General features: G+C 40.5%; 1 protein-coding gene across 1 annotated transcript in view; it reads right to left on the bottom strand.

Annotated features, from left to right (window-relative positions):
• Positions 1-13,328, bottom strand: part of UACA (uveal autoantigen with coiled-coil domains and ankyrin repeats) — a 37,345-nt gene that overhangs the window by 16,219 nt on the left and 7,798 nt on the right. Inside the window, exons 2-5 of the mRNA XM_026108030.2 lie at positions 4,418-4,551; positions 2,580-2,668; positions 1,350-1,414; positions 334-391 (exon numbers count right to left, since the gene is read on the bottom strand). Coding sequence (XP_025963815.2) covers positions 334-391; positions 1,350-1,414; positions 2,580-2,668; positions 4,418-4,551 — 346 coding nt within the window. The remainder of the gene's footprint in view (positions 1-333; positions 392-1,349; positions 1,415-2,579; positions 2,669-4,417; positions 4,552-13,328) is intronic.

The raw sequence follows: 13,328 nt of genomic DNA, 5'->3' as shown, positions 1-13,328 counted from the left end.
GAAAAGAGCAAGTTATATTGCTGAACAGAGCCTTCATGAAACCCCAAACACCTTCTTGTGTACATTTATTTCACAAGGATACATGAAAGTAAAATGAAGTATGACAAGGCTCTATGACTCTCAAAAGCACATAAAATCCTGAACAGTAGCAGTTGATTTTTCTTTTTAAGACATTGCATGGCATAATATGATGATTCAGACAGACCACACTATATCTAGAACCGCACTATACTCCCTTACAACCTCTGCTAAGCCTTTTCCTAAGGCAATTAATGTAAACAGATTTGTTACTGGGTTTCATTCCATAGTTACCAGAAAAGCAAAGCCTTTTACCTGCATCATGGAGAGCAGTTCTTCCGTGAAGATCCACATTTTCAGTTGGACAATTGTACTATTAAGAATAAGTAATTCAGCTTCAGTTAGGACTGAAATTGCATTTATGAAACATGAAATCACTTGGGGTTTTACTTAGTCATTTAATAAGAAAAGTGCTTTTATAGTTCTCAAGTATACTGACATATATGAAAAGGACTAGGGGTGCATGCATTCTAGTATTTCAAACACTGCAATCAGAAGAGTTTTTAGAAGTAAATTAAGACTGCAAAAAAAATTTGCAGTCACACAATTTCCACTAAAACTTTCAAGTGTTTGCATTGCAGCTAGGATTCTCTGCTATTAGTTTTTACTGCACTGGTACCAATATCACTACTAGTTCTGGTATTCTACAGAAAAAAAGCATTTGAGTCAGCATGCAGACATTTGCACCAACAAGAGAAGGGATCCATTTAAAAGCATCCTTTAGCTTAGCAAAAGCTCAAACGGGCACAAACTGACCAGGAATAAACATTAATCTGACATTACAAGTCTTTCACAAATTAATGGAGTTCTACAACTGCAACATGAAACTAGTGTAGTGGAGGCCCCAATCCCCATCTCCAATATACAGCCCAATATTGTTTCATTAATGAAAGATTACTGGAAATAATTGCCCATCTGTGGAAGAAAACACTACTCTGCAGCAGACCTTTCACTCCTATTGCTCCTAAATACCCATATATTTAGAAAATGAACACTAATCTTTAAAAGACTCAACTCTGTTTCCTTTTACCACATGTTTAAACTAAAACTTAATTGTCTATGTGAAAAGATAGATGTTTATTTTCTTAATTTTAGTACTTTCAGCCACAACTTATTTTATGCAAAAAGGTATTTTCCCCATGACTGTCTCAATTTTTTCTTTTTTTAAGAAAGCAAATGTTTAAAGTGGAATACTTCAACATCAAATAAGCATATTTAAAAGAAAAAGGAGTTCTTAAGAGTAAAAAGTGCTGAGTTACATTTTTCAGTACCTGCAATAGCTTCTGCAAACATAAAGCATGTCCATATTTTGCAGCTAGGTGCAACGCATTTCGACCTATAAGGAAAGCAACAACACATTCAGGACCTATTTTGTATACACGCATTTGAAATACCGCACACAAATTCAACATGCCTACCTTGTTTCTCAAAAAGGCTATTACTAATCAAATAACATTAACTCATAAGAAGTGAATTTGTCCTTCACTGAAGGCTTTATGAAGAGTTTATTTCATCTGAACCCAAACTCTGCCTCCTCCATAATTCCATATGCCTCATTACTGGTTATCACGTGCTGGACGTAGGGAAACGCTGAGTCACATAATTGTCTTTAGAGTGCTAAACTGATTTCAGGACAAGAGGCAGTTTAGCTCAATATCTACATAGTTTTAAAATATAATCATCCCTTTTTGCAATTCAGCCAGTACTATAACTAAGCCATCTATCCCATACTTCATTCCCTTTGCTAAACAATCTTTCTTAACTTAGAAAAACTGCAGCTGAGGATCGAAGTTCAAGTACAGTGAAATTAATCTCAAAATACTGCAAGTGACTCCACATACAAGTTACAAGAAAAATCTAGCAAGAGACTAGATTATTTCTGCAATGACCTTAGAAATAAAAGAATATACTTTAACCATTTTAAGTAATGAGGTAGCACATAATCTTAACCAAAATTAGCACCCAGTTTAAACTCACTCTTTCATAACATCTTCACACAAAATCTGATCTCACACAAGTAAAGCAAAAGGTAGCACAGAGGTACAGAGAAGTTTTGAGGGCTCAGTACAAGTGCACAAACACTTACCACATCATTTAAATCAAATTCTCACTGTGTACACTACAAGTATCCATGAAATGCACTTGATATTTAAGTGACCACAAATTCATTTAAAACAGTTCTTATCCTGTTATCCTCAACCAGAGAAACAGATCTCACCAGTGAGACTGGAGTAGACTGCACAGTTACAGCAGCACAGAGCCAAAATTAACAAGTTCTGCTGGACCTGAGGAGCACTCATGAACCCATACGACAGGATATGACCAAGTTTCCTCCAAGTTGAGCCACAAGTCACACAGGTAAGAATCGGTTCTATAGCAAGCACAAGAAACTCTAGAGAAGTGAAGGATATCTATCCTACACCTTGGCTTAATCCTACTGCAAAACAAAAACCAAGCTGAAAACTTTTGAAAGTTCCACTCTGAACTTGAAAGCAGCATACCTGCAGCATCAGTGGCTGTGATATCAACTCCATGAATAAGAATAGTATTCAAGCAATCCAGATTTCCCTTTGATGCTACAACATGGAATCTAAAAATAGAAAATACCTTGCTTAAGCATGGCTTTTATACACAAAAGGTAGTAACATTAAGCAGGAAAGTCAAAGCAAAACATTGGATACTGAAAGCATTACACAGTACAAATTCAGCTTTGTACAGTGTCCAAATCTAGTTAGAGTTCTGCAGATTTTACTTTAAGGAACAAGAGGACTTTCCAAAGTAGTCATCATTTACCTTGAATCAGTGAATCAAGTAGAATACCAGTATACTTTCCATTTTTTCCACATTTGAATTTAGCAAGACCAAGTATTTAAATACTAGAAGTGAAGATTTTTTTAAAAATCAGAATTTGACATTCTAGCTATCTGGAATCCTGACAGTCTTCTTCTGCAAGCATACCAGAAACTGAATGAGGAGGAAGGGTCAATATGAACATTTTCGGAATCTCTATAGTATAGATGCCTAGCTAACCTCTAGATTAAGAAAGGGAGGAAGAAAAAAAGAGTTTCTTCTTTGTGCTCCTTTCATTAAGCCTACTACTTTCATCTTTATTTTTCTGTTCCAGTCATCCTAAGGTTACTGATAGACAACAATGGCATTTTTAGTCAGTAAGTCGTCCAAGATACAGCCAGAGGTGGATGTTAACACAAGCTTGATGAAAATGCTCTGTGCAAAGTAAAGCTACGATGATGGTTCATTATCAGCAGTATCTGTCAGTACTCAGTCGGATGTGTTAAACAACTGCTCATGACCAGTCAAAAAGCAGGAAAGTAACATGACACCAAGTAAAAAAAGTCTGTCTTTCATGACAAGCTAGCTCTGGATTTAGAAAAAAATCAGAAGTAGATCCCCAATGCTAAAAAAAGTAAATAAGCTAGGAAGTCAGCAGTTTGCAAGACACACACACCATCCTATACGCATCAATTCAAAATACCTCAGAACATAAGACTGCACTGTGGAAGAGATTAAAAGGCAGGCAGGGTACAAGGCAACAGCTCAAGTCCATTTCACTGATGGATAAACAGCATCTCTAACGTAATATAGTCTCAGGAACCAAAAGCTTAGGAAGTTAAGAATTAGCTCTCCTCATAACTCACATTATATTTGATACTCCTAATAACACTCCATTCAGAACTTACGTACACTTCTTCAAATCATGGCTGAGATCGTCTAGTTAAATTATTTGTTTGTAATCTTGAGGACGTTTATTTTAAACAAAGACCAGCTCAATTGATACCTAAAACACTGCCTACAGTCCTTTAAAAAAAAAAAAAAAACCCTACAAATTGACAAAACTTACAATTTCAGAAAGCTTTAAATAACTGACCAAAATGGCAACTCTCAGAAACTCTTCTGCCTCTTAACTGGGACAGCCCCCATTGATTTACGTTAATAAATCACTTATGCATAGAAAGAGATCAGGAACATAGCCACACATCTCTACCAAACCTGGCTAGATCACGTGTTTGCAGTTAGTCTTCACTGCTAAGCCCATCTTACAGCCACATGATAAACCATTAGCTCAAATTTCTGTTCAAACAGGTTTTCTCCCTTCTCTGCTTCTTTCACTACACTCCAGAAGCAATGTGCTTTTCCATGTGCAATTGCTGATTAAAAGCTTCCAAAAGTCTCCATAAGATTGGTTTAGATGAGGCTACAATCCCCCACAGTATTACACAGATTTATGCAAAAGTAATTTTTCAAGCAGCAAGATTTAGGTCTTGAACAACTTCCACTAGCTTCCCCAACATCCATTATGGGATTACTGGGAGTTACTTACGCAGATCTCCCTTCCACATCCAGTTTAGTAGGGCTGACTCCTTTTTTGGCAAGGATTGATGAAACCTTTTCCACATCGCCCCTTTCAGCTGCTTTCATTAACCTGTCGTCATACTTGTTCCAGTCTGTATTCAGCTGTATAAGACAATTAGAAAAATTAGTGAGCTTATGGTGCAGCATTTACCTACTAAAGCAGCTTCAATAAAAGGCCTAATTATATGCTATTTCCAGGAAAAAAAAAAAATCTTGGTTTACAAATTAAGTTGCAGCTTTTAAGATGTTTAGAGTTATTTACATACAACACTATAGCATTTCAATCAGGCTGTTAGCATTGAATGCACCCTGCTCCGCAGTCTGGTTAAGCGGCTCAGTTCCTAGGGCAGACCATCGGGGCATAAAACTGCTTTGTTCTTCCTGTTCTGCCTAAAACTAAAGTAAACCTAAAGCCGCACAAGTGACAATTTCCTTGTAGCTTTAAAGCAAACTCAAATTAAGCTTTCAGACACTTCTCATATTAAGTGGTCTTCAGTCATCCCCTTCTGACCCCATAATGCAACCACAAGCTATCTATCTGCCACGTGAGGCCCCCAGAAGAGCCACTTTTCCACTGCATCTTTGCCTTCTAGTCTTCCATCATGGATTCTTCCATCCTGACCAAAAAAGTCAGTCTCTGCCCACAGCAGTTAATTGGCAAAGGAAAGAACTGCTACACAAGGCTGTGATAAACCAAGGACTTTACAGTGACGGAAGAAATGTCATGTGTATTTGTACACATATGCCTTTAGAGCAGGGCAACTTCTAACATCTCAAGAACATGACAATGTGTCTAGAAGGGACTTCACAAGGTCACGTAAGCAGTGAGCCCCATACAAGACCAGCAATATCTATGCACAGTTATTGAGATATTTGTCCAACTTAAAAGCTCTATTGATGCAGAGGCCAAGTTGTCCAAGGAGAACTGTAGTTCAGTGCTTCATATTTGAGATCTTTTTTCCTAGTGTCTAAACTGGTTATTCTTCTTAATATCCCCACTATGCACGTTAAGAATTTATTTCCTTTCTCTTTGCAGCACCTCATATATTTGAAAAGCTATGTGTCTTCTTAGTCTCATGCCCTTTAGGGAATGCACATCAATTCTTTTCTCTTAACAGCAAAGCAATTAACTCAACTACAAGAAATCTTGGGGGGGGGGGGGTCATCTTTATCAGTTTTTGTTGTGATTTTCTTTAGGCTATCAAGATTTAAAAGTATATAATTTCTATATATTAAATATTTGTCCCAGTCTCAAGCTTTACAGACTGTAAACAAGATATAACAGAAAGCAGCAAGGAAGTGCAAGTAACTGAGCCAAAAATAAGCTTGTTTTTGATATCCATTCCATAACTAAGTGATAAGAGAACACCAGGAAAACAAAGAGCAGAGAGCCTCTTTCCATCTTCCCAACTCATGCAAACTGCTCTCCACAAAACGTCCTCTTCCAGCCACCGGTAAGGGAGCAGAGCGTGATGCAGCCTCTCAGTCGCGGGACGGCAGGTCACTGTCGGCAGCAGCAGTCCCCCCTCCCAGCCACTCTCCCACCACTTCGCCTGCACTAGAGCGGGTGACCAGGCTCGTGCCACAGTGGCACAACAGGCTGATCCATAAGAAAACTAACCCAAAAACACGTCTCATGGAACCAGCTCACTGAACTGATCCACCTGCAGTCGTGTATGAAGGAAGATATGCACGCAACAACATATGGCTGGAGACAGGAGCAGCTCTGGTGCGACACCAAACCACGGCCAGGTACACGCACTGCGCAGGGCAGAACGCCTCGATGCTGGGAGCCTCGCTGCCGAGGGGCAGCTCACGTACACACACGTATCCACACAGAAGCTTCCTTACTCATTCACCGCACTGAATTTGGCGATTCTTAAATAGATTCAAACTAGCATCATAAATCCTGAACTTTTGACTATTTTGGACTGTTGAAAGTTGTTGAAAGTTCAAAGTTTTAGCTGATCAAGTGTGACATTCAAGAGGTAAAAAAAGCTATTGAGCTGTATAAGAAAAAAGTTTATTGCTGCAAAGGGTCTGCAGTTATCAAAGCTATGTAGACTTTGCAAAGAAAGCAAAAGTCAGTTATAAACACATCACCACACACTCATCCAAGCTCAGACATTAGTCACCCCTTTTTCCTTTTTAATTGTAATTTGCTATTTGAAGCCACACACCAAGCATTCTACCCCAAAAAACCTAAGCCTGTTCCATATACAGGCAAACCGATCCTTTCCAAATGGCTTTTACTCTTCAGGAAATTCTGCCGTGTGACATTATCTTCATGGTCGAGCTGAAGACACTGATGACTCACTGTGAGGCGCTTCTGACAAAAGGAGAAGGCTTATAAGGGAGTATTGGATCCTGGTTTAACTATACATACACCGAGGCTAGTCTACACAACTCACTGAAAAGTGACCAATAAGCAATTTATAGCTGCACTAAGTCACTTGTCACTGTGGACTGAATGTTCTTTACTTAGTGAGGCAAGGATCTTTAAAATTGGTAAACACAGTAATTTCCAAAATAAATCAGCCAACAAGTAACCAAAAAAGTGTGTTTAAGCAAGAAAGCAGGCTGTTAATGCAATAGTTTATTTTTGCTTTATCATAGTATCTTCTTCCCCTACTTTAGAGGGCCAAACCCATGATAGGAAAGTTTATTCAAGCTTTCTATGAAAATAAGAGCAGCAATAGCAGACAAAAAACAAAACCTAAGTACAAGCTTCATGTTAAGAAACAAGGTTATACTCTTTCAAGACAGAACAACACTGAGAGTTTAAGATTTAATATAACAAGGCCTAGAAAAGCCACAGGGGAGAGCGCTGTCTCTGGGCAGCTGCTTCTCAAAGTGGCCAGAAGTCAATGCTGCTCTCAAGCAAGGGCTCAGCTTGCCCTTGGAGCCAGAGCTTGCTAGCTATATTTAAAAAACCACACACGCACACCCCAGTCTGCATCTGTAGAATGACCTGTTTAACAGGGTTGTTAGCATGGTTGTCTCTATTCCCCCTTCCCATGAATTAAAAGATTAAGGTAATAACAAAGTATTAGAAATAGCTATTTCACAGAATACTGGCTGAAAGTGACAAAGTAATAAAAAGACAGCTTTGAAGCTTTGCACACTAGTGCTGGCTCGCCACAGTGCGTGACCAGCTGTGCACCAGTGAGACCCTTCACTGCTTTGCAGAGCCAGCCAGCCCCGCCAGGACAGCGAGGTCACAGCGGTGGCATCAGACGGAACGGGGCATTTCTCACAAAAAAGCTGTATGCGTGGCCAGGGAGGAAAACATTATTCCTCTGAAACTTGACAGGTCCGGCAAGTTTCCTCAGCTATACCCTACCCTATTATGCAAGTTTTGTTTTGCCTTTTCTTAAAAAACTTAGAAACTACACACACATCGACTCAGCTTGTCCCCTGCAGATTCCTTTGGACGTGGCACATGTAACATCCTCAGGGGAAAGTCAGTCATGCAGGTTAACAGCTCTATGAAACCGAGGAATTTTAAAAATGTGCAATTTATACCTGTTTGCATGAACAAACTCAAACATTAAAATCAATCCTTTTACTATACTTTCTTTATTCCCATTTTGTGAAGCTTCTAAGATCACTGCATTATTAACAGCTATCTTACTATATTTACATTTTTCATTTGGTTATAACAGCTATACAAAAAATGTATGTTTCCTATGACGCTTGTTGCTATTCTCTTGAGCATTTCACTTTTTATGTACATTCAAAGAAAAAAATCCCCACAGGAAAAGTTGTTAACAAAGACAGACATAAACCATGCTAATTAAAGAGGATCAGCTACAAAATTCAAACATTTTTGCAGTGGTAAACCATCCCCATTGATACGAGGTGCAAGATACCTACTGTGTCCTTAGCTGCACGAGAAAACCAGCACTTCATCATAGAACTTGCAGCTTCTTGCTGCCAAGAGCAACCAAGGGATCTCGCATCAAGTTACGAGCTGCTGAGGTTTACAAGGCCAGCACCGAGGCAGAGTTCAAGGCTGCTCTAAGAAACTTGTTCTCTACTGCCCTAAATTCATTGTGCTCCATCCTTCACTCAGCTTGGACTCCCCAAGTGTATTTTCTCCATCTTCCGGATCTTCTTCAGACTTCATAACTCCCAGGAGGGCACCGGGCCCCCCAGCCCCGAGGCCGCCGCACACAGAGGCGGCTCGGCCGGGCCCCACCGCACCGGCCCCCGCGCAGCTCTGCTGCTGCAGCGTCTGCGGTGCGGACTGCCAGGGTGACTCAGGCTCACAAGTAAATATTGTCCAGATCCGAAATATCTTGTAAACAATACGTAGACAGTCTCATCAGCCCAGTTCTATTTTCTGATAATCCAGTACTTGATAGGCGAGCAATAGAGAGCAATAGCTATTAATACATTCTCCGCGTGCTCGTGTCATGAGTAATACATTGCAGGTTTAATGGTAGCGAACGAGACAAGCATGCCTGAAGCTTTACCAGCGTGCTGTTGTGTTTTGCAGACATGCAAACACTTTAATGTCAGCTGACAGTTAATTTAACTAATATGTTATTTTAATGAAGGTCATACATCTCACCACTAACAAAATAAAAGCACTGAAACACTAGCAGGAATAATCTTTTCTCCCCATTCCACCACACCAAAGCTGAAACCAGCCCCAGACTTCAGCCAGTTACAACCACAGAGCAAGTGGAATGTAGGATCCTATTTTGACAAAGCGTAACTGATTTTAAATTAGCAAACATGCATGCCTCTGCTTTAAAAAAAATTCTCCTTTTACAGTGATGAAACCCATTCTGAATAGAACCTGGTTTCAGCTTACTGCTGCTGCCAGCCTGTCTCCCAGCATGTTAAGTGAGAAGAGGCAGAGGCTGTCGAAGCATTCAATAGACAGCACAATGATTAACAGTAGTGAAAGTGCAGAGTCTCCTTTTGCAAGTTTTAAATTTAATGGAGATCTCCTGAGTGCTATATTTAGAGGACCAGGGCAACATGACAAGTTATGTGCTGTTTTGTCTGCAGATGACAAATACAGTGCATAGCAAAGAAGACTACAAATAATAAATGGGTCTTCTCAGAAGAGGAGATCAATATCACTCCTATTCATATTTGCAAATTCGCTCATTCCCAATAACATTTAAGCTATTCCTACGTGCTATTTGCTTTGAGCAACAGCCCTTTGCCTCATACCACTGACATGTTTCTTGAAAGAACGCTCCAAGACTTATCTGTAATTAGCTTCCACATGACAAAACCACTCCAAAAAAAGAAAAAGTTCAGTGAATTTCAGAAAGGCTACGTCACCTAAGAAGTTATCTTCTGACCAGAAACAAGTCTACTGCTTGAAGCTAAAAATGGCATTTCTGGAAAAAATAAACACTTTACCAGTGGCAGAAACAGGGAAAAACATTTAACTGAAATCAGTTGGGTCAGAAGCTGTTTAGCCAAGACTATGCAACTCAGTTTTCAGATTTACCCATCCCAAAGGTTTCATCCTCCTCTGTTTTCATCTGCCTCATGCAGACGATCATCACAAGTTGTGAACTAGGCTCACCCTGCAATTCCTCTCCTCTGAGGATCCTCCCAAGCCCGTCTTGGCCACAAGGTACAGGATTGCTAAACCCCACTCCCCACTCGCAGCCCGAAGAGGCCAGTCCTCAGGCAGGCAGGCAGCTTTCCCAGCTCCTGCCGGCACGCGGCCGCTCGCAGCGAGCGTGGCCCAGCCACGAGCACAAGCCAGCGAGGCTGGTCTCCGGGTCAGTGAGACTCCGGGCTTGAAGGGTAGAGAGCAGCACAGCTGACAGCACGTACCTGGGCAGGCAAGGCCCTGCCCCAGCGGCTACAGAAACCATTACGCACCACACTGCAGAAAGCTTGCTCTCATTTAAGGTCTGTACCTGAGCAGGGGAAGCCCTCTGTTCGAGCATTTTCGCAACAACGCAGTAGCACTTCCCCTCCCAAAAGAATCACTTTTTCCTTTTTGCTTGCCTTCATCAACCACACCAATGAGGTACAGAGATTTAAGAGCTTAGTGAACAAGCATTTATTAAGGTGACAATGCTGCTAGTTATAAAGAAAGACCAAGTCTTCTTTGAACACTTAAAGTACACTTAAGTTACACTGAAGGAATGCAACACAAGTTTGTAACAGTAACTCAGATTTGGTTTTTTAGAGCAAAGCCTGTCATCAAATAGGACAGTACAGATCTCTGGAGATGCCAAATTGCCAGAAATACCACACGTGCATCACTCAAGGCAACACTGCCCATGTTCTGTTAACACAGAGCACCTGTTTTTCCCTAAATTCAGACATGGATTGTGCCAGGAAATCTCCCCAGCTCCAGGGCCTCTGAGGGCCAGCCCAGTATCCCATCTCCACCATCTGGCTTAGAATCTGTTCATATCAGCTTGTATCAGGTGTGCCCTCAATTTAAGGGCTTTATATTGAGTAGACATGGTCTGCACACACTCTGTGCATCGGTCTGGGCAGTAATGCCTTCAGGAAAGGTACAGGACGTACACACCAGCATGTGCTGAAAAGAACAGAAAAATGGAACAAAAACCACATACGCTTTTCCAAATGCTCTCCCAGCTTTCAATGGATTTAAGCTTCCTGGGCTGCAATAACCTTACCTACGTACTTAATAACCCTCAGCAAATTTCTCTATTAACTGACACCATTTTCCCCTCAAGCCTGGGTAAGCTTTTGGCATTCTCAACATCCTTTAGCAGCAAATTCTACAACTGAACAACTAGCTACTCCTGTTCTTTCTGAACATGAAACCCCTTGTCTCACTAGACATCTACGAGCAGTGAAATCAAGCTGCTTTCCCTGTATGCAGTCCTTGTCTTGTAGGTATCTTTAGACCATCACATAACATTACCACATCCTCCTACTCTGTATGCTATCATAATCTCAAGCAGCAGATAAAGATCATCAACACTTTCAATTGTTTACTAAAAAGAGTATACAGAAGAGTTCATGGAATCAAAGTTCATAAGAGACTCTTTAAAATTACAACCTTTAAAAACAAGCATGTTCTTCACCCTTGTCACTACAATTAAGTATTTAAAGACTAGAGTAATGAGAGCATTAAATGACTGCCAGTAGACGTATTTACATTCAGGACACATGTGGTACCAAGAATAATTAGTCTCGCTTTTCTGAGTAAAGCAAGACAGGATGTTCTAGTGTTACCAAAGGCAGTGGAAAGGGCACACAGGTGCTGGGAATGAGAGACACCCACTATCGGCAGTAGCAATTGTGATGGGTTAAAATAGCTTTTGTACAAGGCTGGCAGATGTAGTTAGCAAGGTTAAGTACATTAAGAGGTATTCCTCATCATAGAATAATACATTTATCATTAAATAAACATAGCACCATACTTGGCAAATATGAGCTTGAAGCTACTGGGCATCTTCTCCCCTGGGGAGGAGGAAGGCAGGAAGAGTCACCCAAGCCACGCACAGCACTACTTGACACCCTGTCACCCAAGTGTCTCCAGAAAGGAGCTTACAGCAAACAAAATCCTTCCCGACTTCTTAGTGAACCTGAGACATAAGAGAAGAGAATGATATTGGGGTTAAAGGGATCCAACTAAGACAAACAAATGAAGATCCCAACCCTGAAGGCCTTTGGAAAGTAATCCATAACCCTCTAATCCCTACAGTTCTTCTACTTAAATTATTCTCCTCAACCCAAATATCCTTCGAGTAAAATTCTAGCAGCCACAAGGAAATCCCCAAGACTTCCCAAGCCAGCAAACAACCCGTAAGAAAAGATTTCTGGTCACCGGTCTGAGCATAAGGTATGACTCACATGCATTAATGTACTGATATTTTTAATGAGGCAATACAGGGCTGGGGGCACTAGAAATACTGGCCTTTGTATTCCAGTGCAACACAAAACTAATCCCTCAAGAGCACTATAAGAAAGACCTGAAACAAGCAGGGGTTTATACTGAAGCAAGACCTTCCCACACCGCAGCAGCAACTTTTTAGTACAGAAATGCAAATTGTGTCAGTTTTTATTCAATCACATAAAGACCTGACATAATAGCCATTCAATGTAGTACCCTTTCATTCTGCTACTCCACTTAGCTTGCTACATTTTGACCACAAATAATCCTACAGGTACATCAGTAGGAAAATTGATTTTGTAAAAACCAGGAAAAAAAAATAGGAGGAGCCGAGATGCTCTCAAGAGACAAATTTATGACCCCTGTTTGCTCTAAAACTTGGAGGATGCAGCAGCAGAATACCCAAGGCCAACATATGGGTAACAACTTGGAAGAAAGGATCTATATAGAAAACAATTCTAGTAGAATTTGCAATGAAATCAGCACTATTTACACTTGTCATCTCTAGATTTTGGGAACTGATGTGACAGGAGTTAATGCACTCTTCCTGCTGCAACCGGCTCCAGCCATCTGCACACAAAGCAGTCCCTTAAAGTGACTCACTCTGAACTGCATTTCTACAAAGAAAAGGATTGCTCTGAATCCAGTCTACAAAGTAGCTAAATTGTATAGCATGAAGCCTGGTCAAAGCATAGTTGCTGTTTCAGTCACCTGGATGGGAAGGGGATTGTGCTCTCACCCTTCTCTTAAAATCTTTTAGATAAATTTAATAAAGCTTCCACGGAGAAAAAACATTTTGCTAAAATATAAACAAACTAACAGCATTCATTTACATCTTATTACTATCTCTTTCCCTCTGTCCCAGGCCTGCAAGTTTGACATTAGCAGATTTCAATAGCCTTTCCTCCAGCTAATTCTGGTATAAAGTTACAAATGAGGCTGCCCATGACCTCGGAAAAAACACGTAACACAAATCACGTACAACCCTAAGATGGCATCTGGATTGGTTCGTTTGAAAGAG

The sequence above is a fragment of the Dromaius novaehollandiae genome, chromosome 10, assembly GCF_036370855.1.
Source record: "Dromaius novaehollandiae isolate bDroNov1 chromosome 10, bDroNov1.hap1, whole genome shotgun sequence".
NCBI classification, from domain to species: domain Eukaryota; kingdom Metazoa; phylum Chordata; class Aves; order Casuariiformes; family Dromaiidae; genus Dromaius; species Dromaius novaehollandiae.
The sequence above is the reverse complement of the archived record's forward strand: the minus strand, read 5'-3'. Positions and strand labels throughout refer to the sequence as shown.